General features: G+C 38.2%; 1 protein-coding gene across 4 annotated transcripts in view; it reads left to right on the forward strand.

Annotated features, from left to right (window-relative positions):
* The window catches only part of shtd (shattered), a 65,665-nt gene that overhangs the window by 6,287 nt on the left and 32,332 nt on the right, over positions 1-27,046 (forward strand). For 3 of the 4 annotated variants that reach the window (XM_067783335.1, XM_067783332.1, XM_067783334.1), the window contains 10 exons: positions 5,679-6,143; positions 6,209-6,332; positions 8,549-8,704; positions 8,781-8,973; positions 9,032-9,243; positions 9,305-9,412; positions 9,482-10,103; positions 10,164-10,424; positions 18,939-19,101; positions 19,176-20,252. In XM_067783335.1, coding sequence (XP_067639436.1) covers positions 5,679-6,143; positions 6,209-6,332; positions 8,549-8,704; positions 8,781-8,973; positions 9,032-9,243; positions 9,305-9,412; positions 9,482-10,103; positions 10,164-10,424; positions 18,939-19,101; positions 19,176-20,252 — 3,381 coding nt within the window. The remainder of the gene's footprint in view (positions 1-5,678; positions 6,144-6,208; positions 6,333-8,548; positions 8,705-8,780; positions 8,974-9,031; positions 9,244-9,304; positions 9,413-9,481; positions 10,104-10,163; positions 10,425-18,938; positions 19,102-19,175; positions 20,253-27,046) is intronic. The other variant, XM_067783333.1, reaches the window with a different exon arrangement.

Here is a 27,046-nt window from a genome sequence, read left to right on the forward strand (position 1 = left end):
GGGGTCAGGAGACGGACCCGGATTGGGTTCGATACCTTCCCGGAGTAAGAGAATATGTAGCAGTCCTGCTGCAAGGAGCTGCTGGGAGGATGACAATTTGTGGGAGGGACGAAACAAATTAAATGGGGTCACACTGAAATGACAGTCCTTGGTCGGGAAAAATCCCGAGTCGCTCCGGTACATAGAACCGACTGCCTTGGGAAGCGTGTTGTAGCGGTGCTTCGCCGCTGTGTTTGGATTCGGTGGATTATGTGGATGTCTGCATAAAGCTCGCATATCTTTTATTTGAAGCTTAGGATTATGTAGTTTTCAGACACCTCAAATATATACTCGGCTTTTAGGGCGCACGGAGGGTCAGTCAAATCTCTTTTCTAAATAACTTAACATTTTAAACGAAGTATTTGTGAAGGACCAAATACATAGAAATTATTTGCTCTCTAAGCCTAGAATTAAAAATTGACAAGTATCTGGAAGGGCCGTCCGTAATGTAGAAAATGTTCATATATTATATATTTTAAGCTCATGATTATGTATACTTCACCAGCAAATATATTTAGTTATAAAATGTTGTAAGATATATTTTGGAGTTGTTCTTTCTGAAAGTCGTGCTATATTCCGCAAAAAGGTGGCCTCGCTTATTATTTACTAAGTTTGTATGACTTGTGTCTTTATTGTTGTGAATACGCTTCATTCCGGTGCTTACATCTGTCGTCGGAAAGATATGCTATAGGAAGGACTTAGTATTTGTTTATTACAATCTATGTGGACTTACAAAATCACAACACTAAACTATATTAATTCATTGAACACAAAAAAAAATATATAGTACACGCATTGCTTGGTTCTGAAACAAAAATGCAAAATTAAAATATAGAATTTGATTATTTCTACACATGTATTTTTATCTTTCTTAGAAGGAGGTAATTTCCAATCCGCGCCCGATGTCCTTCGATTAGTAATCCGGATCATTGTTTCTAGCTTGTGTGTTTGGAAAGACCAAGATTCCAATCCCCATTTTAATCTAACACTTGGTTAGATCGTACATCGATTTTTCTTCAGTTCGAAAGTCCTAGTTTCCAACCTAAGGTTATGAACAAACAGAATATCTTTGTTGGAAAGACCTAGTTGCCAATGTAAATCATCAACCACTGTTTTTTTTTATTATACCTGTAGTGCTCCACTTTGCGCAGTTGGAGAGTCCAAGTCTCCAGCTAGTTGTTCATCTTTTTGCAGTTAGAGAGACCTAGTCCCAACTTACAGCACTAACCACAGTGTTGTTGTTGTTTGTGGCGATAAAGGCAGTCCCCGAAGGTTTCGTTCTGTGTTATCGATGTTGATGCTCCTTTGGCGGATATAGATCCACTATAAATGTACTAGCCCGACCACATTGAACCTTCTAGGTCAAGCCGCCCAATTTTCTCCAATTTCGAAAGAGTGTTGATGAGTCTAAGCTCTTCAGAATTCGCGGTCTTTTTTTACTTTCTTGATAGGAACAATTGTCGAGATGTTCCATTCCTTAGGTACTCTCCTTAAATTAAGACTTATTTGTGAGTATAGCATAGAAATAAGCCATATATTGACCGAGTCTTTAATAGCTCCTTATGATATGAGGCTAAGGGGGTAAGGGGGTAAGAATATACCCGCGCTGTGTTGATGAGTCTAAGCTCTTCAGAATTCGCGGTCTTTTTTTACTTTCTTGATAGGAACAATTGTCGAGATGTTCCATTCCTTAGGTACTCTCCTTAAATTAAGACTTATTTGTGAGTATAGCATAGAAATAAGTCATATATTGACCGAGTCTTTAATAGCTCCTTATGATATGAGGCTAAGGGGGTAAGGGGGTAAGAATATACCCGCGGTAGGTATGCCTGTCGTACGAGGCGACTAAAATACCAGATTCAAGGGGTGTGTAGCGCAACCCTTCAGGTTGCCAGCGCAATATATAGCTTCTCAAAACCTAATTGTCAACCTCACCTATCCGCGGCGAATCCTGTTTCACTAACAGACGAGGCTCTGGCGACCCCAAGCTCCTCATGGAACTTGGTGGTGGGGAGGGAGGGGATGACCTGAAGGTTTAATGTGGCCACATAAATCGTTCCCGAGATGGTCGGGCTAGCACCTTAATGGTGCTGTGGTACCGGAGCGTACCGGATCTGTATCCGGCAAAGGACCATCACATCGATAACACTCCCCAAAGCCTTCGGGGAGCAACCTTATCTCTACAACAACAACAACAACAACATATGAGGCTATTACCCCCGTTTAAATGTATTTTTTCGTAAATGCAACACAAAGAGTAGTGGATTGATGACCTGTTTGTGCTTCTTTGCTTCATGCGGCTCTGTTCTCAGGTGCCGTATTTCCTCATAATGCTTACGGAGATGACCTCTTAAGCCCGTGGGAGGTGTGGCGTCTTCAATCAGATGTCTGTTGGGATGCCCAGGTTTCTGGGTATTCAATAGAAACTGTTCAGCATTTAATTTCTCTCCCTAAGTAGGAGTACTCTCGCCCCATTGTGTAGGTGGTGTTCTGGGGAAATAAGAAGACAGAACGTAGCGGTTCTGAGGGCAGTGTTTTGGCAGGCCTGTTGTTGTTGTTGTGGCGATGAGGGCACTCCCCCAAAGGCATTGGGGAGTGTAATCGATGTTGATGGTCCTTTGCCGGACGCAGATCCGGCACGTTCCGGTAATAAGCACCATAATGGTACTAGTGCGACCATCTCGCCTGCCCACCCCTACATCCATCAGGATTTCGGGGTCGCGAGAGAATCGGCTGTTAATGAAACAGGATTCGGCGGGGGTAGTTGAGGTTGACAATCGGGTTGGAGAAGCTATCTATTGCGCTGACAACCCCTTGAGAGGGTTGCGCTGTACAACCCCTTGAATAAATTTGGTATTTTAGTCGAATCTTACGACAGGCATACCCACCGCAGGTATATTCTAAGCCCCCTAACCCACTGGGGGTTGTCAGGCCTGTATTTTCTTCCAGTGAGTAACCTTTAGGCTTATTGTCGCCAATCGGGGCCGCGTAGCATGCAATCGGCCGGCCAATTGCTTTGTAAGTGGTAATGAGCGCTTCTTTGTCTTCACCCCAAGTGCTGCCGAGAAGGGGTGTGAGGATTTTATTATGGCTTTTTTAGGAACAATTTCGGTTGCATGCTCACCAAAAATTAGATCCTGATCAAACGTCACACCCAACATTAAGATAGTTGGTAGCGTAATGCCATACGTGTATATGCCCAATATGGTTGACATTTACCACAATCAATCTGATGCGTTTGTTTATATCCATGTTGTAAATAAGGTCGCCGATGATTTGGTCGGTGGCAATGCCAGGTTTCGCGAGGCGAGAAAACTGGAGACATCAGGGAGATAGATGTTTATTTAATTACAAATCTCATCGAGCTGTGCTGATCGGAATCTTCATGCATTCCGACAGCGTCTTCACTAAACAAAGTTGAGGGGTGATTGGGTACACGTAACATCCAAAGACATGTTTAGCTGTGTTGATCGGAGACCAATACATTCCGACAGCTTAAAATACAAATATAATTGAAAAATATAAGTTCCAAATTTTGTTGCCTTAAGCTGGGAGCAATGGAGGATTGGAAACGCGTCCTTTCCAACCTTCCTTAAATGACTGGCTCCCAGACTCGTCCGTTTGTCACGCCAGTAAATATGCTGATCGGAATCACATAGCATTCCAACAGCATATTCAATAGAAATAAGTGATATAATAATGAATTGTACTTAGTAGTTTAAGTTTTAGGCCTAAACAGCCGTAATAATAAATAAATTAAATTAAATTAAATCGATGTGTTGGCCTGGGGCTGTGGCCATTATTGTGCAGTCATCGGCGTAGGAGACAATAGTGATTCCTTCTGGTGGTGAAGGTAGCTTCGATATGTAGAATTTAAACAAAAACGGGGATAGGATACCATCCTGTGGCACCCCTTGTTTAATTCTTCTTGGTTTGGATGATGTTCCTGAATTGCACCGATGCTTGTCGACCAGACAGATAATTCGCGGTCCACCTTTTGACCGTATCAAAACTTTTGATAGGTCTAGCGCAACGGCTACTGTCTTATGGTGGGTGTTTTGATTTAATCCACAATTTATTTGCGTGTTAATGACGTTCAGCGCGGTTGTAGTGCTATGTAGTTTTCGAAAGCCATGCGGATGTGGCAAGACGCAAATTTGTAGTGAAATTGGGAAGTAGAATGGCTTCAAGTGCATTGTCTGGCGATAGGAGAGATATCGGACGATAGGACTCTCCTATGCTGGTTTCCCAGGGTTTAATAGCGGAACCACCCTGGCCATTTTCCATTTTTCGGGGATGACGAAGGTAGACAGGGACAGGTTAAAGACATGCGCTAGATAATTAAATCCCGTTTTGGTAAGTTTTTTAAGCATCGGCATAGCTATGCCGTCTGGGCTTAGATGGTTTAGCATGAACGATGCCATCTTCAACCTCTTTGCCGGTGATGGTAACTGGGGACGCGCTGTGTTTATGATAGTGTTCGCGTCTGTAGGCCCGCGTAGAATGCATATATTGTCGGCAGAAAGCGCTCACGCATTTTTTCGCATCCGACAGCACTTTATGTTGTTGTAGCAGTGCTTCGCCCCATCCAATAGGTGCGACCGATCATCACTAGTCATCAGTGTCCTCTAACGGGGTCCAAGGAAACTTGCACTTCCATCAGGGGTGGACCATAGTGATAGGGGTGTTAGATGCGTTGGTTCCGCATTACAATTGAAGAGACGGTCGGTGTCATGAGGGGACACATTGCAAGCAGGACATACATTTTGTATGTCGGGGTTGATTTTGGATAGGCAACAGCACTTTATCGCGAAAGGCGATGGAAATTTTGTCATTGTGCTTAGTCGGGTTCGATAGGGCTTTACGGTGGACCGTAGAATACCTATACCGGCAGAGAGGTTACAATTCATAAGCAATATGATGCGTTGGTTTATATCCCTTATTTTGGGATCGCCGGGGTTGTTGTTGTTGTTGTAGCGATAAGGTTAAGCCCGAAGGCTTTGGGGAGTGTTATCGATGTGACGGTCCTTTGCCGGATACAGATCCGGTACGCTCCGGTACCACAGCACCATTAAAGTGCTAGCCCGACCATCTCGGGAACGATTTATGTGGCCACATTAAACCTTCAGGCCATTCTTGGGGTCGCCAGAGCCTCGTCTGTTAGTGGAACAGGATTCGCCGCGGATAGGTGAGGTTGACAATTGGGTTTGGAGAAGCTATATATTGCGCTGGCAACCTGAAGGGTTGCGCTAAACAGTCCCTTAAATGTGGTATTTTAGTCGCCTCTTACGACAGGCATACCTACCGCGGGTATATTCTGATCCCCTAACCCGCCGGGGTCTTGCTGTCTTATAAGGTCACGACGTTCTCTTGCTAAGGTTGCGACCTACACTGGAAAATGTGGCCTGATTTCCGGGATTCTTCCGGCGGTAATAAAACGAGCCGAAGCGGATTCAATGACCTGGAGGAAAGCACGCTCGCTTTGACGGGCATCAGTCGGGATAGGGAGGGCAGCAAAACGATTGTCAGTATAAGTTTTGTAATCTTTTAGTCTTTCACTCGCGCTGCTTTGTTCATTTCTCATACGCACAATTAAAAATTTTCTTAATTTTACCATTTTCTTTCTAATCATCACAAAGATCAAACTGCATTACGTATTTACTGCAGCAACGGAGAGGACTTTCTTTGCAATCTTGAATTTCCCGTTTCAAATGTGTGGCCAACCATTAATGGTATTTTATTGGAGAAAGTAGCATCTAGTGCCATTATACAAAATCATGCCATTTTAATGCCACGTCTATTCTCGCTAGCACATCCCTTAAATGAAATATGTCCCGTGCTCTGTAAATCAGCTACAAACGTCATTGGTTATCTTGTCGAGTCCGATTATAATATCGTATATAGCTCAGAAAACTCCGACCTCGTTCTACTGTATGATAACAAAATTGGTAAACAATTTATATCGCGACTGCGTAAAGCTACCGAGGAGGAAATACAGTACGTGAGCGCACAAAATGAAACTGCGCTTAGCGGTACTGTAGGTGGTCTACAGCAACATTCCATGAATCGTGGCGGTGGTGGTATTGGCACGTCTACTAGTACAGGTAAGCTATTTTTTTGTTTTTGGATTTTTCCTCTTTGGGTGATTTAAATAGACGATTCCTTTTAGTGACACCCAAACACAGTACAGCTCAATTGGGACGTTCAAGCTTAGGTAATCCGAATTACTCAGCACATATCGGAAGGTTTTTGTCGAGCGCACATTCCTTAAGTGGAGCTGTCGGAAGTTCTAAGTTAGTATTAAATATGAATTATAAATTATAGCACAACAATAACATCAGGCTTGTTTCATTTTCTCACATCCAACTCGCGCCAGATTAAGTTACTTTAATCTGCGAATTTTTGGTTTTATTTTTTCAAAATGAAAAATCTAAAACTTTATTAAAAAAAAGCCTGCATTTTCTGTATTCTATGTTCTAATACCACAAGTGGCTTTCCTTAATTCAATATCGAGCAAGAACGTGAACCAAACGGCCATTTTTGCGTTTCCTAACACAAAATGTCGACGTGTCATATCTTTTGCTCGATTATTTTATTAGCTGTGGAGGTACGATTTTTTAATTACTTAAATAAATAAATATTTCCTATTAAAAAGTTAAGCTACAAGTACTGGACCAATCGCTTTCTCTAGCGAGTTAGTGAAAGCCACACAAGTATTATCACGAAAATTTTACTTGTTACTTACGACTTGCCATTTTTATACTCAGCTGAGCAGAGCTCACAGATTATATTGATTTTATTCGCATAACGGCAATCCGTAACGGCATAAACTAATCGAGATAGATATAGACTTCTATATATCAAAATGATGTGGATGAAAAAAATTTATTTAGCCATGTCCGTCCGTCCCTAAACACGATAACTTGAGTAAATTTTGAGGTATCTTAATGAAATTTGGTATGTAAGTTCCTGGGCACTCATCTCAGATCACTATTTAAAATGAACGTAATCGGATGTTAACCACGCCCACTTTTTCGATATCGAAAAACCGAAAAAGTGCGATAATTCATTACCAAAGACGGATAAAGCGATGAATCTTAGTAGGTGGGTTGACCTTATGACGCAGAATAGAAAATTAGTAAAATTTTGGACAATGGCGTGGCACCGCCCACTTTTAAAAGAAGGTAATTTAAAAGTTTTGCAAGCTGTAATTTGGCAGTCGTTGAAGATATCATGATGAAATTTGGCAGGAACGTTACCCCTATTACTATATGTGTGCTAAATAAAAATTTACAAAATCGGATGACGAACACACCCACTTTACTCTTTACAGTATATAAGTAAATTATGTCAACATTCAAAACCAGTAATGATATGGTGCAACAAAATACAAAAATAAAACAAAATTTCAAATGGGCGTGGTCCGCCCTTCTTCATTTAATTTGTCTATAATACTTTTAATGCCATAAGTCGAACAAAAATTTACCAATCCTTGTGAAATTTGGTAAGGGCATAGCTCCTTTGCCGGTAGCTGTTTTCTGTGGTAATGGAAATCGGTTGAAGCCACGCCCAGTTTTTATACGCAGTCGACCGTCTGTCCTTGCGCTCGGCCGTTAGCACGATAACTTGAGCAAAAATCGATATATATTTACTAAACTTAGTTAACATACTTATCTGAACTCAGTTTATCTTGGGCAAAATCTGACTATGACCACGCCCACTTTTTCGATATCGAAAATTTCGAAAAATTAAAAATTGCCATAATTCTATTCCACATACCAAAGAGGAATGAAACATGGTGTTTGGGTTGGTTTTTTGACGCAAAATATAACTTTGGAAAAAACTTTGCAAAATGGGTGCGACACCTACCATATTAAGTAGAAGAAAATGAAAAAGTTCTGCAGGGCGAAATCAAAAGCCCTTGGAATCATGGCAGCAATACTGTTCGTGGTATTACATATATAAATAAATTAGCGGTACCCGACAGATGATGTTCTGGGTCACCCTGGTCCACATTTTGGTCGATATCTCGAAAACGCCTTTACATATACAACTAAGGGCCACTCCCTTTTAAAACCCTCATTAATACCCTTAATTTGATACCCATATCGTACAAACACATTATAGTCACCCCTGGTCCACCTTTATGGCGATATCTCGAGAAGGCGTCCACCTATAGAACTAAGGGTCACTCCCTTTTAAAATACTCATTACCATCTTTCATTTGATACCCATATCGTACAAACACATTCTAGAGTCACCCCTGGTCCGTCTTTATGGCGATATCCCGAAATGGTGTCCACCCATAGAACTAAGGCCCACTCCCTTTTAAAATACTCTTTAATACCTTCCATTTGATACCCATGTCATACAAACACATTCCAGGGTTACCCTAGTTTAATTTTACTACGTGGTGATTTTCCCTTATTTTGCCTCCAAAGCTCTCAGCTGAGTATGTAATGTTCGGTCACACCCGAACTTAGCCTTCCTTACTTGTTTTTCTATGTAGTCGCACTGCTTCTCCTTTGAATCATTTACAATCCACCTTCGGTCGGAATTCCGTATCAATGCAAGACATTCGAAAAGTAGGACAAGCGCAGCCTTCAAAGCCCATTGTACCAGAATTTTGTTTAGAACATATATGGACTGAAAGCACTTTTGGCAAGTATGAACACTTAAAAATATTAGCACAAAACTTGAACATTTTTTACATTTACTTCAATATTTGTTTTTTTGCAAAGCAATCGGGAGTTTGGCGAAATGGCGAATCGTGCTTTTATACACACCGATTTAGTGGGACAAACTTACTTTTGCTATTTGCTGCCCTTCTCTTGTAAGTTGCAGCTGGTGCGTTTGTGTAATTATGGCACCAAAGAGTTACAAATAGCTAGTAAATGTCTATCGATACCAGCCAAGGATGCTGTCGTCTTGGAGGTACTTATTATATGGAAAAATAATATGTTTCTTTTTTTAAATAATTTACAAATTCAAGCGTTTGCGTATGATCGCCGTGTTGGACCCCTCCGGCAGTTTAATACTTTATACAGGTGCTGTATTGGTGTCCAAAGTACATGTAGCTGCAGCAATTACCAGTTCAAGCGCAGGCGGCGGAGGTAGTGGTGATAATGTCACACCAACGCCAAGCAGCACATCCACAGGAACAAGTACGCTTGCTGGCAAATCACCAAATACTTCATTTCCTAGGTAAATACAAAATATGAAATTCGCTTGTAATAATTGCTTAAATTTTGTGTGCAAATTTTAGGCGTAGCAGTCTTTTACCCACAATACAAAAACCCACCGACACCACATTCGATGAAGAATTACATCTTTTGTCGCCTGTACATCCATTACAACCTCAATTTCCTAATCGGTATATTAGAATTGAAAAATAAAAACGCTTGAGTTTTCATATCACGTTTGTTAACTTATTTCTTTACAGCAAAACAAGCAATATTTGTTTAAGCCTGCGTGATCCTGCCGGAAATCGACTAACATTGGTATATCCTGCCTGCAAAATGTATCGCATTGAGCTACCACAATTCAATGAAACCAAATTTATATCACGCTGTATAGGTGCGCTGCGACGCATTTTGAATAGAGAACAATTTATGCAATTAATTATACGTTGGTATAGCGCGCGTAATCCGCCCGGCTCTCGTGATTATAGCATTGAGCAAGAATGGAAAATCTTTCGTAATGTCCTAACTGGTCTTATGGGCTGTGGTATAGCTGTACACGAGTCTACAACAAATGCATCGCAATCTTACAATGCAGATGAACCAAAAAAACGGCGAAAAAATGAAGAAATTACCGAAGGCACTAATGAAGATTGGGAGTTCATGCTAAACAAACTTAATGACAAAGGTTGTATTGGTGGCGTTGTATTGGATAGCCATACAAAAATGGGAATTGAGCATATAGCTGCTGCAACGACGAGCAACGTTGATGCAAGCGCTTGTTTATTCAATAGCTTGCCAGCAATATTTTACGGATTTCATTTGCTCTATGAAGATTTCAAGTTAGATGAGACAATGCATGCTTGCTTGCCGTATTTGGCTAAGGTTTGTATTAATATTAGTATATCATTTAATAAATTGAGTTAAGTTTTGTTTGTTTTGCAGTTCTTGCATCAATTCGCTTTGGATATGCAACTTCCAACTTATGAGTTTCATTACATTATGGATTTTGCGTCATTAATGCATTATAAAACGAAATTATGTCAATTTACGGAAGAACATGCAGCTTTAATGGCGCATAAGGATCTTCTACAAGCTCCCGCGCCAAGCATTTATAAGCAATTGGAGCAAATATTAAAGGGTTGTAATACACAAGAGTATGCATTTGTTGAGGGGATGAACGAGAAGAGTCGCAATATGCTGCAAGTATGTCTAAAACGAAACTCTAGAGTATAACACTACATTAATTTAGTGCATGACCATTTTCAGATACGGAATAGATCGACCTGTTGTTGTTGTTGTTGTCTTAACGATAAAGGCATTCCCCGAAGGTTTTGGGGAGTGTTATCGATGTTGATGGTCCTTTGCCGGATATAGATCCGGTACGCTCCGGTAACAAAGCACCATTAAGGTACTAGCCCGACCATCTCGGGAACGATTTATATGACCACATTAAACCTTCAGAGCATCCATCCCTCCCTCCCCACCCTCTAGTTCCATGACGAGCTTGGGGTCGCCAGAGCCTCGTCTGTTAATGAAACAGGATTCGCCGCGGGGAGCTGGGCTTGACAATTGGGTTGGAGAAGCTATATGCTGCGCTGGCAACCCCTTGAGTGGATTCCGCTACACAACCCCTCTAAACCCAATAGATCGACCTCTAAAAGTACAATTCGATGGCGGAAAAAAAAATACTTGGCGTGATTTACCTCCGAGCAGATCTAGGCTAAGCTTCTCTTCCAATTCTCTTCGTGCTCGTTTTTAATTTCCCACAAATTGTCGGCTGATCCACGGATATAACGCCTGTCACCTCTCATTATTAAGATAGGGGTATATGTGACTTGGTCATAAAGCCTTAGTCATAATAGTTCAGTTCTAATGAGTTATCGAGCTCTGAATCACGATCAAATCTCACTGGTTCCATGCCACAAATGCGATATATTTTCTATAAAATTATATGGGATTTTGCACTTAATAAAAACTAGAATATTATTATTAAAAACCCGAAGTCGGCAGTTAACATCGTCCAAAAATGTCGGGAGATATATCTAAAGACGTGTAACTCTGCGATAGAGATTCTCACAAAAAACGCTGCAAATGAGAGTATAAAATTGCAAACAAACAAAGGGCTTTATTTTTAAACTAAATTTAGTAATCCGTATTTCCACATTTGCTCTGAATAACTGCACTGAGCCGTTTTGGCATACTTCGAGCCAAATTCTCTAACACTTCCGATCTAATATTATCCCATTGAAGCCTCATCTCTAAGAAAAAGGACTCCAAGCTGGTGCGGCTGCTTTTTGGTATTTTTGAGTCCCAAATTGACCATAAATGCTCAATTCGATTTAAATCTGGCGATTTAGCTGGCCAGTTGAGTTTTTCAATGGCGTTTTCTTCAAAAAAGCGAGTAGCAAGTCGAGAAGTGTGTTTAGGGTCCTTATCTTGTTGGAAGATAAACGACCGCAAATTCATTTTTTCAGCACTTATTGCCGAATTTTCACTGAGAACGTCAACATAAGAAGCCACCGACTTACGACCATAGATTTTTGCCAAATAACCTACGCACAATTTTGAGAAACAGCCCGAAAGCATGAGAGAGCCTCCTCCATGCTTCACCGTTGATTGTATACACTGAGGCTTTAAGCGATCAGAAGGTTTGCTCCACACTTTGTCCAAAAATGTGTTTGGCATGGCGGCCGCCGTGGTGTAGTGGTAGCGTCCTCCGCCTACCACACCGAAGATCGTGGGTTCAACTCCAGATCAAAGCAATATTGAAAATTTAGAAAAAAAGTTTTTTCAATTAAAAAAAAGTTTTTCTCGACGGGGTCGCCCGTCGACAGTGATTTGTCAAACACTTCGAGTGTATTTCCGCCATGAAAAGCTTCTCAGTGAAAATTCATCTGCCTTGCAGATGCCGTTCGGATTCCGTATAAAACAAGTAGATCCCGGTCCCGCCAATTTTTAGGAAAAATTAAAAAGGAGCACGACGCAAATTGGAAGAGAAGCTCGGCCTAATCTCTTCGGAGGTTATCGCGTCTTGCATTTATTTATGCTTACATACTGTTTTGCAAAAGCCAGTCCTCTTTTCCTATTTGCAGTGGAAAATAAGGGCAGTTTTCTGGCGACAAGGTTTTTCAAGCCAGATACACGTAATGTTCTCTGCACTTCACCAGCAGAAACATTCAAATTCAAACTTTCGATTAGATCCCTCGCTGAAATTTCTGGGTTGTTTGCAAATTTTCTTCTCATCGTGTATAGTGATTTTGGCCTTCGGACCTCCTCCATACTGAGTCTTGCATGTTTTCCGCTTTTTTAAGTTTTCAAAAACCTTTCTGGCCCCTTCGATCGAAATAGAATATTTGTCGAAAATTTTTGCACATGTATCACCCTTTTTCCTATCTTCTACAACTAATTTCCGCATTTTTCAATTTTGCGCATTTTTCAAATGTAACAGTAATAAACTAAATACAAAAACAGTTTCAGTAAGTTCTGCAGCCAATTTTGGTTTTACTTTCTTAAAACACCTCACAAACTCAAATTATACATTCAAGAACGGATCACCCGATTTTCAAAGTGACTACCATGACCTCATCCTGTATATCTTTCTATCTAAAGATAGCCGGCCGTATGGCCCGCCATATTGAACATGCTGTCAAAACGCGAAAAAGTAGCCATCTTGAACATCTTGTCAGGCAGTTCACGGATAAGATATCAAACTTGTCTTATCCACAATGCTAATGACTTTTAATTTACTAAATATGTTTTACATCTCAATAATAAATTGTAATTTTGTTTAAACTGTGTATTCACCTAACGGGGGCTCTTCATGCCATACTTTTTCAATTTTACTACAAGTATTGAAAACGTAACAGGTAAATGAATGCTATGCGGTTGCTAATAAGTATCGTTTATACATTCATTTGATGCCTAGTGTATGTGCAACAGGCAACTGTTAATTTTGCTGTATTTTTGTATTTTTCATATTTTGTTGCAGATAAGCCCACATATACTGGCACAGAAAAGTTTTCTGTGCAGAAAAACTATGGATCGGGCGCCTATTTTAAATATGTTTTGGCAACTAAAGTTTTAAATTTTCCCTGCGGATATTGATACCAAAGTCAGACGCGTCAGTTTGGACTTTAAAAATATTAATATAAATTTTATTAAATACCTTTTGGTGGAGTGCTTAGTTTATGAAAAGATTGTGTAGCTTATTGCTATAAATTGAAATTTGTATGAGTTTTAAGCGGGGATTACCCTTATTGCTTTAAATGTGTGAAAACATTTATTGAAGCATTTTTATACTCAGCTGACTAATCGAGATAGATATAGACTTCTATATATCAAAATGATCTGGGCGAAAAAAGAAATCCATTTAGCCATGTCCGTCCGTCCGTCTGTCTGTCCGTGAACACGGTAACTTGAGTAAATTTTGCGGTATCTTGATGAAATTTGGTATGTAGGTTCCTGGTCACTCATCTCAGATTGCTATTTAAAATGAACGAAATCGGACTATAACCACGCCCACTTTTTCGATATCGAAAATTTCGAAAAACCGAAAAAGTGCGATAATTCATTACCAAAGACGGATAGAGCGATGCAACTTGATAGGTGGGTTGACCTTATGACGCAGAATATAAAATCAGTAAAATTTTGGTCAGTGGGTGTGGCACCGGCCACTTTTAAAAGAAGGTAATTTAAAAGTCTTTTCGATTTGAAATGAAAACACTAAAAAACTTTAGTTTTCCTCCATTTTTACCCAACGTTTCGCCAAACTCCTTGGCATCATCAGGGGTTAAATCTTTATTCTGCACCGAAAAATGATAGAACAAAGTTAATTTTGACATGTTTTATCACTATAACAAACATTTTTTTTTTCTTTTTTTGTTTTTTTTTGACAAAACCTTACATACAAAGAAATAATTTAATACATATCTATAAAATCACAAAAACAAAAAAAGATTTATCGGTACCATCATCTTTAGGTACACTTGTCGTACTGAGTGTCATAAGCATGCCAAATAGCTAGCAGCAATAAATTTTGTGTCCTCTTTTTTGTTCATTGTCCTCTCCCTTTTTTGTAATATGTGTAGACTTTCCAACGTGAATCTCGTTCTTTCCCTCTTTTCTATGTCTATTATTTTCGCGTTCTTTATATCAGCTGTGTGTCCATGTGATAATACGTGTTGAGCAAGAGCTGTGCTGGTCTTGTTCTTCTTAATGTCAGCGTCGTACTCTGCCAATCGGGTTCCTAGTGCTCTTTTTGTTGTTCCAACGTAGATTTTGTCACAGTTCTCATTATCTCTCCCCGTGCATTGAATCTCGTATACTACGTTGTTTTGTTGTAGGGGTTCTATGGGGCTTTTTGTTCGTGTAAAGATAGTCGAAAGTGTGCTGTTGGATTTGTAGGCGAGGGATATATTTCGTTTTTGTTTCCTCATGTTATGGTTGAAGTTTTCAGTAAACTTGGGTATGTATGTGACACTGTGGTATTGCTTTGTCTCCGTTGCGATCTCTGTTGATGCTTTATTTCGTTTTCTATTTCCTTCTGATAGCTCTTGTTTTATTAGTGATGTAATTAGGTGACTCGGGTAATTGTTATTGGTGAGTATGGAGTGTATTTTGGTTTTGTTTTTCTCCCAGAACTTTTGGTGGCTTATCGTAAATATTTTGTGTATTAAATTTTTCGCTGTGTTTATTTTATATTTTTGATGATGTGATGATATGAAATTTATAATACGTCCGGAGGCGATGGATTTGGAGTACCAGTCAAGTATGAGTTTGGAATTTTTCCTGTGGATAAGAACATCCAAAAGGGTATAACCGAATTTTCCTCTTTTTCCATGGTAAATTGCAGCTTATTATGGTACTTATTTAGCGTGCTCAGAATAATATCCAGGTCGTTTCGTTTGACAATCGCAAAAAAGTCATCCAAGTACTTTACTATGAATTTCATTTCTATGTTGTGAAGTTGTTTTAGTTCGGAGATGGTATTTTCCAGTAAATCATCCATTATTATATCTGCTATGGTTGGAGAAAGTGGGTTTCCCATTAGCATTCCATAGCTTTGTGTGAAAATTTTGTCATCGTAGATAAAGTAATTGTTGTCGTTCAGACAGAAATTCAAAAGTTTAAGGAACTTGTTTTTTGGGATGTTCGATTGCAGTTTGTTAAATTTGGTCATAATGATTTTTATGGCTAAGTACGTTGATATGTTAGTAAATAACGATACCACATCGAATGGCACTAATATTTCGTCTTCACTAATATTTATGTTTTTCAATTTATCTTTTAGTATGTAGGAGTTTTTAATGTTGTATTCGTCCGAAGTTAAATTATTTAATATTTGACCAATGTATTTTGATAACCCGTAACATGGGTCGCTGACAGATGATGCTATTGGACGTAAAGGAAGATTTGGTTTATGGGTTTTTGGTAGACCGTAGAGTCTAGGCGCCGTGGCTGCGGTGCAGGCTAGTTGCCTTTTCTCTTTGAAACTTATTATTTTGTTTTTGTAAAGATCGTCGACTAGTTGGTTATTCTGTTTTTGTAGTGTCTGTGATGGGTCATATCACGATGTTTTATACGTGTTTTTGTCTTCAAGTAACATTTCCATTTTGTGTTTGTAGTCAGTTTTGTACATTGCCACTGTCTTATTTCCTTTATCCGAGTTTGTAATAATGATGCTATCTTTGTGTTTCTTTAGAAATTTGGTAGTTTTTCTGTACGCTTCTAAGATAAATTTGTCCGTTGGGTTATGCTTAGTGTGTCGTTTGTATTGCATTATTCTGTTACTGAGCTTGGTTCTTTCGATTTCTTTCTCTCTCTCATCTTCTATTTGCTGTATGATCTGCTCCATTTCAGCAATAATATTTAAAGGTTTGAAGCTAGTGTTTGTTGTAGGTAGTGTAAATTTTCTACCGAGATAGAGTAACCATTTTACCATTTTTAGCGCATAGCTATAAAAACAACAACGAAAAATATACAAAATCGACTAGAAAAGGAGAAACGTTTATTTCTCAAGAAACTCCTTAACATAGAGATAACACAAACAAACATCAACATAAAATCTACAAAAGACCATATTCTGTATACAGAACGAAAACTGAAGCGAATTCTGAGTGATTTTGATTTCAACTCCGTCGTTTACAACCAAGCACTAATAAACCAAAGAATTGCAAACGAACGAGAAGCAACACAAACATCAAAGTTGGAGAGGCTTAAACAAACACAACTAACTAAACTTGGAATTAAAGTGAACAGCGATTGGTTTGTTAACAAGACGAAAATACACTTTCCTGAGCTTCTCTTCCAGTTTACGTCGTGCTCCTTTTAAATTTTTTTCCTACCAAATGTCGGGACGGGACCCGCGTTTTTACGCCGACTCCGCACGGCATCTGCAAGGCAGATGAATTTTTACTGGGAAGCTTTTCATGGCAGAAATACTCTCGGAGTGTTCGCCAAATCTTTGCCGAGACGCGAGCCCGCTTTGAAAAACTATATTCTAATTGAAATATTTGATATTGCTTTGCCACCACGGCTGCCAGATTACCCTCACTTTAGGTTATACTGCTATTCTGCTAGAGATTGCTATAAAGTTCGCACATATTCTGCTGAAGTATCTGGTATATACAAATGCTTCGTGGTCAAACTGTATAGTTCAAGATAAACAGTGCGGTGGTTTTCAAACCGTGTTAAGTTATGAATATTATGCCCGATTGTAAGTTCGTACATACATTAATGAATTTGTGATAACGCCTTTGTTTGGTTTTGGAAATGAAATAAAATGTCATCGGTTAACTCTGCATTGCCTGCTTCTCGTGAGATTACATTGGTTGCTTAAAGTTGGCTTCTGACGTAATCATACACCTGTTCTATATCGGGAACCGAATATTCCAGGAGGTAAGACGTACAAAAATATAAGATACATTGTTTTTAGTTTCATACAACTTTTTGGAGAAATCGGTACTCAAAGCTCTCATGCCAGATGATTGTTCCCCATCGCAATCCGAGCATGCTTTTGAAAAAGTGCGAACTTCCCCTTTATTTCTGAAGCTATATATTTGCGATGTCTGTAAAAAACTTGAATTTGTGACAATCTTACAAATACAATGATTTTGCCGAAAGTTTTGTATGGGAAAGTTCGGAAAATTTTACTTGTTGTTTTTGACATACCAAGTTTTGAGACATACCATTCCAAGATTTCAATATCTAGTAACCTACCAAACTAAGAACAAAGAAGACATATAGTGGTATGTGCATGGCGTATACGTAACTTTTTATACTCAGCGTGCTTTGCACACAGAGTATATTAACTTTGATTGGATAACGGTTGGTTGTACAGGTATAAAGGAATCGAGATAGGTATAGACTTTCATATATCAAAATCATCAGTGTCAAAAAAAATTTAATTGAGCCATGTCCGTCCGTCCGTCTGTCTGTCCGTTAACACGATAACTTGAGTAAATATTGAGATATCTGCACCAAATTTGGTACACTAGTTTATCTGGACCCAGAATAGATTGGTATTGAAAATGAGCGAAATCGGATGATAACCACGCCCACTTTTTATATATATAACATTTCGGAAAACACAAAAAACCAGATTATTTATTAAATAATACACCTAGGTAGTTGAAATTTGACGTGTGGACTGATATTGAGACTCTTGATAAAAATTTAAACAAATTGTTTTAAATGGGCGTGGCACCGCCTACTTGTGATAAAAACAATTTTACAAATATTAATCATAAATCAAAAATCGTTAAACCTATCGTAACAAATTTCGGCAGAGAGGTTGCCTTTACCATAAGGAATGCTTTGAAGAAAAATTTACGAAATCGGTTAAGGACCACGCCCACTTTTATATAAAAGATTTTTAAAGGGTCGTGGACAAATATATTTGCAAAAACGAGCTTTATATCAATGGTATTTCATTTCCCAAGTGGATTTATAACAATAAATAGGAAAAACTTCAAATTTAAAAAAATGGGCTTGGCACCGCCCCTTTTATGACTAAGCAATTTTCTCTGTTTCGGGAGCCATAACTCGTGGTACACAGATTTCCCCTATAGCAGGAAATATTTCTAGTAAAAATGGACGAGATCGGTTAAAGACCACGCCCACTTTTATATAAATTATCTTTAAAAGGATCGTAGACGAAAATAATAAGCTATAACTTAGCAAAAAATAGTTTTGAACCAATGATATTTCACTTATCAAGTTTTGTTGTAAGAGGAAATGGGGAGAAATTTTTTTTAAATGGGGCACGTGTTATGCAGAAAAGTAATTTATCTGAAATGAAATGTACAATTGAAGCTCACGCTGAGTATATAATGTTTGGTTACACCCGAACTTAGACACCTTTACTTGTTTAACGTACACAATGTTGAAAAGCGCCAACAGATAATATACATAGCAGTTAGATCCGATGTTTCGACAACTCATTATAAAGGTGCGACGAATGCAGATACTGAAGCCCAAATACAATATATCCCACAGAATAAACGAAGTCTAACGTAACTTCACCTCCGCCTGAAGTAATCGTCTCATTAATTTCGAAAAATACCGTCCGAGAGTTTTGGGGAATGTTATCAATGTTGATGGTTCTTTGCATAACGTTCGAGCCTGGTTATCTTGGGAACAATTTGAGTTTCTCCCAGCTTATGACACAGTGATATCAAAGGCGAATTTCGTTTGTCACTAATAATTATTTTCCTTTAGGTTGTCTCACTCATTATACACGGACCTGGGAAAATTAAACAATGGATCAGGCCTTTAGACTTTGCAAATTCAGTGCAATCATTTTACCCTAAACGTCCTAAACGTTTTATATCAACGATAGTGCCGCGTGCAGAGCAAGTGATAGAAATGCTAATAAATATGGGTAAAAGAGATTAAGAGCACAAAATAAATAATAAAACTAGAGAAAATAATGAAGTAAATTTTTATAACATACAGGTATCACACGAAACGACATTACACGCCTACCTGTTGCACTTCATCTCATCATAGCCGAGTGCTTGGAGCATGCACGACTCTCACCGCCCATTGGCTGTTCACCTGCCACTTATGAATTAATTTTACGCACTGAATTAGTTGCGCATGCGCTCCTACAAAATAGTTTACCTATAAATTCAGCCAATAGACAGGAACAAACATCACATGTAGATGCTGAAGATTCATTGTCTGCACGTTGTCCACCTGCCACTAATGGCATTTCACACATGGAAGCAGCTCTTGATGATGGAATGGATAATATCGATACAAAACTATTAAATTTACGCTTTCCGGATGATATGCGTATCGCAGAAGTGCGCCGCTTACTTACCTCTTCAGAACCGGTACTAATAGATATTGTACAGAAACCTGGCATGACTGATCATCGTTTTATTGAAGAGCAAGAACGCCAATTATTTGCAATATGCAAACGTACAATGGCTTTGCCGCTCGGACGTGGCATGTTCACGTTACGCACGTCAATACCAACACCTACCGAGTTAATGCCTATACCCAAATTGTGCTTGTCGGGAAAGGAACCGGTTAAGGGTGCTACAATTGAAATGCAGCAAATTGAGTTACCAGCAAATATGAGTTTGTGGCCTTCATTCCATAATGGTGTGGCGGCGGGTTTAAAAATTTCACCACATGCACGCGATGTTGACTCTACTTGGATTGTTTATAATAAACCTAAGGGCCAAGAGGATATTTCTACAGAGCATGCAGGTTTTCTTATGGCTCTGGGTCTAAATGGTCATCTAAAGACGCTCTCTTTTATGAGTATTTATGAATATTTGGTAAAATGCGATGAGATGACAAGTGTTGGTTTATTATTGGGTATATCTGCAACACATCGTGGTACAATGGATAATACAACAACAAAGTTGTTGAGTGTACACATTGAAGCATTGTTGCCTACGACTGCTTTAGAGTTGGATATACCACAAAATATACAAGTGGCGTCACTAATGGGGATTGGTCTGTTATATCAAGGTTCTGCAAAGCGGCATATTGCTGAGGTACTGCTGCAAGAAGTGGGTGAGTAGGAACGTTGGATTTTTATACTCAGCGTGCTTTGCACACAGAGTATATTAACTTTGATTGGATAACGGTTGGTTGCACAGGTACAAAGGGATCGAGATAGATATAGACTTCCATATATCAAAATCATCAGTATCGAAAAAAAAAATGTATTGAGCCATGTCCGTCCGTCCGTCTGCCCGTTAACAAGATAACTTGAGTAAATTTTGAGGTATCTTGATGAAATTTGGTATGTGGATTCGTGGGCACTCATCTCAAATCGCTATTTCAAATGAACGATATCGGACTATAACTACGGCCACTATTTAGATATCGAAAATTTCGAAAAACCGAAAAAGTGCGATAATTCATTACCAAAGACGGATAAAGCGATGAAACTTGGTAGGTGGGTTAACCTTATGACGCAGAATAGAAAATTATTAAAATTTTGGACAATGGGCCTGGCACCGCCAATTTTAAAAGAAAGTAATTTAGAAGTTTTGCGGGCTGTAATTTGGCAGTCGTTGAAGATATCATGATGAAATTTGGCAGGAACCTTACACCTATTACTATATATGTGCTAAATAAAAATTAGCAAAATCTGATGAAGAACACACCCACTTTAAAAAAAAATCATTTTTTAAGTCAAATTTTAACAAAAAATGTAATATCTGTACAGTATATAATTAAATTCAACATTCAACGCCAGTAATGATATGGTGCCACAAAATACAAAAATAAAAGAAAATTTCAAAATGGGCGTGGCTCCGCCCTTTTTCATTTAATTTGTCTAGAATATTTTTAATGCCATAAGTCGAACAAAAATTTACCAATCCTTGTGAAATTTGGTAGGGGCATAGATTCTATGATGATAACTGTTTTCTGTGAAAATGGGCGAAATCGGTTGAAGCCACTCCCAGTTTTTATACACAGTCGACCGTCTGTCCTTCCGTTCGGCCGTTAACACGATAACTTGAGAAAAAACCGATATATCTTTACTAAACTCAGTTCAGGTACTTATCTGAACTCCCTTTATCTTTGTATTAAAAATGGGCGAAATCCGACTATGACCGCACCCACTTTTTTGATATCGAAAATTTCGAAAATTGAAAAAAAAAATGCCATAATTCTATACCAAATCCGAAAAAAGGGATGAAACATGGTGATTGTATTTGTTTATTGACGCAAAATATAACTTAAGAAAAAACTTTTTAAGATGGGTGTAACACCTACCATATTAAGTAGAAGAAAATGAAAAAGTTCTACAGGGCGAAATCAAAAGCCCTTGGAATCATGGTAGGAATACTGTTCGTGGTATTGCATATATAAATAAATTAGCGGTACCCGACAGATGATGTTCTGGGTCACCCTGGTCCACATTTTGGTCGATATCTCGAAAACACCTTCATATATACAACTAAGGGCAATTCCCTTTTAAAATACTCATTACCACCTTTCATTTGATACCCATATCGTACACACACATTCTAGAGTCAGCCCTGGTCCACCTTTATGGCGATATCTCGAACCTATAGAACTAAGGCCCACTCCCTTTTAAAATACTCATTAACACCTTTCATTTGATACCATATCGTACACACACATTCTAGAGTCACCCCTGGTCCACCTTTATGGCGATATCTCGAAAAGGTGTTCACCTATAGAACTAAGGCCCACTCCCTTTTAAAATACTCACCAACACCTTTCATTTGATACCCATATCGTACAAAAAAATTCTAGTCACCCCTGCCCACCTTTATGACGATATCTCGAAAAGACGTCCACCTATAGAACTAAGGCCCACTCCCTTTTAAAATACTCATTAACACCTTTCATTTGATACCCATATCGTACACACACATTCTAGAGTCACCCCTGGTCCACCTTTATGGCGATATCTCGAAAAGACGTCCACCTATAGAACTATGGCCCTCTTAAAATACTCTTTAATACCTTCCATTTGATACACATTCCAGGGTTACCCTAGGTTCATTTTCCTACATGATGATTTTCCCTTATTTCGGTTGCACCCCAACTTAGCCTTCCTTACTTGTTCTATTTATATTTAAAATTATGCTCTGTAAAATTGTCGACACCAAAGGCGGTTGTAATATCCAGAGTATATAAACATACAATTGATTTGTACAGTTTTTTACAATCCATGGTGCTAAAAAGTAACAAAATATTTCGACTGGTTGTTTTGTATATTGTAAAACAATTAATCTGTACATTGAAATGTGCGAAACTGACAATTAAATGTAGAGAATACAATTGCACAGTTCAAAAAAGTTTTAATATTTCTTTGCTTTTTTAAAAGATCTTCTGCATTGTTTATGGTTTATTTCGGTATTTGTAAGGATATTTTCAGAATGAGGTCTGCACGCTGAAGGGATCAGTTGGGGATCTTTTCGGAATGAGTTTATACTGTTTTGAGATTTGCTCGAGATTTGTTTGGAGTGGCTTTGGTACCAGTCTGTAACAAAGTCAGGATGTTTTCGTAATGATGTAGGTAATATACTTTGTGATCAGTTCCGATATCTGCAAGCTCATCTCAAGTCTACTTCAGGAGCTTTTCGAAAATTTTCCGTGACCACTTGATATAGGGCCTATTTCGGTATAATTTCTAAACTATTTGGGAAGAGCTTCATTGTTTTGTTATCAGTAACAACTGATATTTGAGAGTTAACGGATTTTTTCGAGGTGCCTTGGAGGTGTTATGGGCCTGTTATCGATTTGTTATCGCTAGCAGCCATTATGGGCGATGCTAAAACTCCTTGTCGATGAGGGCATCAGCTACCTAACGTATATTTTCAAATTGTCGTTGAAGTCCCCTGTTATTCCAAAACAATGGCAGATGGAAAAGATAATTGCACTACTAAACTAGCTAGAGATGAGTTCCCACGTGACACCAACTATCGTTTCAATTTAATATGAAACCAACGCCTCTAAAGCAGCATTTGGTGTAACCCTGTTAAAACAGCAAGTTTCCATGGACTCCTCTAAGAGGACTATGATGGCAGCTTGTGAGTGGTCGCGAATAATGAATGGGCGAACCACTGTAAGGACAACATGAGCGTGAGTTCGGTTTGTTATCGACGAGTTACCGATTTTTTGTCGAAGTTTCCGGGTGTCTTTGCTATGGACGCGTTATTGCTTTCTATCGGATTTTTACGATTGCAAAGCCGATAACTTGTCGGTCACCGCTGTTATCGATAGCTCATCCCCATTATCGATAACACATCGATACAAAATCGATGACATGCCCACAACAGCTGTTATTGATAGCAAAGCGAAAAAGCGTCGATAACAAACTAATCATACTCCGATAAAAACCCAATAAAACGCGTCCTTACCATTCGATAACAAAAAGGCAACAGGTCGACAGCGAGCCGACTACAAATCGATAAACTCGAGTTTAACCTGAACCACCGCTGTTGGTATAACCCTGCTTCACCCATGAATGAACATGCAGCCACAACAAAAACAACTAGGTATTTATTTATTTATTTATTTAAGCCAATTAAAAAAGAATCTTATAGGCTAATTATAAAAGTGTAAAGTAGTTAACAATGTATAATAATATAAACTACCTTATAAAAAGTATTTAAAAAACTCAGAAAGCCATCTTTCGAACAAGAAAAATCTATCTGACAAAATTTAGAAATTCTATTGAACTCAATTAAGGCTCTAGTAATTAGAGCATTCCGCGCATAAAGAGCCCTGAGAACACCAATATGAAAAAACTCAGAAGCACGAAGAGCTCTAGCCGGTATATTAATGAAAAACCTCTCCAAGAGCACAGGGCAATCAACAACCCCACGTAACAAATCGAAAACGAACGACAGCGATAAAATTGTCCTCCTGTCCTGCAATGATTTTAACTTAATCAATAAGCAACGAGCTTTATAAGTCGGGATAGGATCCGAGAAGCGCAGACTGCATAATGCAAAGTGTACGAATACTTTTTGGATTCGTTCAATTCTTGCAACATGGCAGGAATAATACGGAGACCAGATGAAACAAGCATACTCAAGTTTGAATCGCACAAACGCAGAATATAAAAGCTTTAGCGTATACGGGTCACTGAAATCCAAGCTATGACGCCTAACAAAAGCTAGCATGGCATACGACTTAGCAATGCACACATTAATATGACTTGAAAACGAAAACTTCGAGTCAAACATTACTCCCAAGTCCTTAATTTCACTAACCCGCAACAGGGGCGAGTTTGATATTTGATACACGGTATCAATCAAGTTGACACGCTTCGAAAAAGTTATTTCAAAGCACTTTTTTAGGTTAAGTGATAACCGATTATTATTACACCAGTTACTAAGTTTATCCAAAGCTTCTTGCAACAATACCGCATCATGAAGGCTATGAATAGGCAAGTATATCTTAAGGTCATCTGCATACAGCAAGAATCTTGCTTTAGAGAAGCAAGAGCGAATATCATTAATAAACATGACAAAAAACAGTGGACCCAGGATACTACCTTGTGGAACACCGGAGGAAGCAACGAATGAACGAGACCTAACACCATCAACTGCAACCATGCAACGACGATTAAATAAGTAGGATTCAATCCAACTCAAAAATACTGAGTGAAAGCCCAAACTGGCCAACTTTTTTATCAAAATAACATGGGAGACCCGATCGAATGCCTTGGAAAAGTCAGTATACACAGCGCCAACCTGATATCCTGCCTGAAAAGCTGCGAGGCAGTCATCCGAGAAAATAGTCAGATTAGACACAGTTGAACGTCCTGGAAAAAATCCATGCTGCTCTGGACACACAAAGTTCTGTACACAGAAACGTAATTTATTTTGGATGATACATTCAAAGAGCTTCCCAATGGTGGAAAGTTTTGAAATATGCCTATAATTAGTAATATCATTTTTATTGCCGCTCTTGAAAATAGGTGTAATTATCGAGGATCCATCTTATGGATCCGCCAAAAATGTTCTCCGCACTCACGGCCCGCAGCACACCAGCACTTACCTAGTTTTGTTTAGTTTTATTTTCCAAATTCAAAAAAATTAAATCAAAATTGTTTTTTTTTTTAGCATGTATTTAAAACTGAATTTATATTTTTAATGTTTATAAACTTTTAGTTCTTAGTTTTACTTATAGACTTTTAGTTCTAATAAAACTTTATTTGCACACTTTAGTTCACCAATGCGGTTCTACTTTTTTTCACAAGTTTCTAATGATACCGCTTGTGCTTTGTTGGTTGCGGATTTTATTTCTCGCGACTAATGGGTCGGCCGGTTAACTTCAAACTAAACTCTGCCGCTAACGCAACTCTGCGGCTTGGCATATTTTTCCTTACGTTGCTTAGCAACGAAATTAATGATGGCGGCGAAATTAATCATGGCGTCGAGCAACGGCAGTTTCAGCCAATCAGAAACTCTCCGATTTGCTCGACTCTAACAATTTTAGTGATGCCAAGTGCATCTGATGTATGGTTGCATCTTGCACATTTCTAAACAAGGTTGCCATCTACAATTTATTTTAATGCAATTTACTATGGCACTACATCATCCCCCTTTAGAAAAGAAGAATTTGGTGAGATTAGTAATTAATCTTGCCACATTCTTCTTTAGGCTTTAATATGTTGTTGTAAAGTTATGAACGAAGGTTTTTGCTAGCATTGGGGTGTTCTAACCCGGGACTTATTCGTTCATCACAGTGCAACTTATAAAAAAATATTTAAAAATGAAAAGAAAATTTTGAATAAAATGAAATATAAAAGTTAGGTTAAAATATTTGTTTTAATGTTTGAAGTAAACCGGTTTTTTTTCTTCTTCTTATTGTAAAGTCTACCTAATTAAATGTATATTTATTTGTTACATTTTTTAGCCTTTATTGGCGGATTTTTAAAATATATTTATATCTAAAGATGATTAGTAATAGGCTATTTAATTAATTTTTTGTACTCGATTTTTTTGTACAATTTTTTCGTTTTCTTTACTTATCTCACAAATTGTTACATTTGGCCCATCAATATTCTTTACTATGTAGGGACCTTGATATATATTTTTATGTTTATTCCTAGGTTCTGTTTCTACTAATACTTTATCATTAATTTTAATTTCTAAAGGCTTAGCTGTTTTATCGTATAAATCTTTATTTCTAATCTTATGCTTATTAATCAAATTTTTTGCCATTTTATGCGATGTTTGCATTCTAAACTTAAGCTCTTTTGAGTAATTTTCTACGTTATACATAGATCGGATCAATTTGCTCTTTTTGCAATTCATGTGGCATTGTAGTTTTTCTGCCAAATATTAATTCAAACGGAGTAAATTTATTATCAAAAACCGAACTACTTGTAGTATTGTGTAAAAATGTAAATTATTTTAAATATGTATCCCAATCTAAATACGTTTCGTTTAGATATGCACGCAAGTATTCGTTAAAGACTATGATTTCTTTCAACAGTACCAACAGTTTCGTGGTGTTAGGCTGTTGAGAAATCATGATCAATCTTTAAAAGTTTTGTCAATTCAGAGAATAATTCGTTTTTATATTCCGTTCCTAAATCGGATCTAATAGCTTTCATTGTACCATATGTTAATATGAAGGTTTCAAAAATAGCGCAAGCAATAGTTTTTGCTGATTTATCTGGTACAGCTACTGTTACCAGGTATTTAGAAAAGTCACAAATCATAGTAACAGCGAACTTGTTACCATATTTGGATTCCGGAAGTGGACCTATTGGTTTTGGTTTTGCTTTATTTAAAAGGCATTTATTGCAATTTTTGACAAATTTCGCAATGTCTCTTGTCATATTTTTCCAATAGTATTTT

This window comes from Eurosta solidaginis, chromosome 4, assembly GCF_040869045.1.
Source record: "Eurosta solidaginis isolate ZX-2024a chromosome 4, ASM4086904v1, whole genome shotgun sequence".
Lineage (NCBI taxonomy): Eukaryota > Metazoa > Arthropoda > Insecta > Diptera > Tephritidae > Eurosta > Eurosta solidaginis.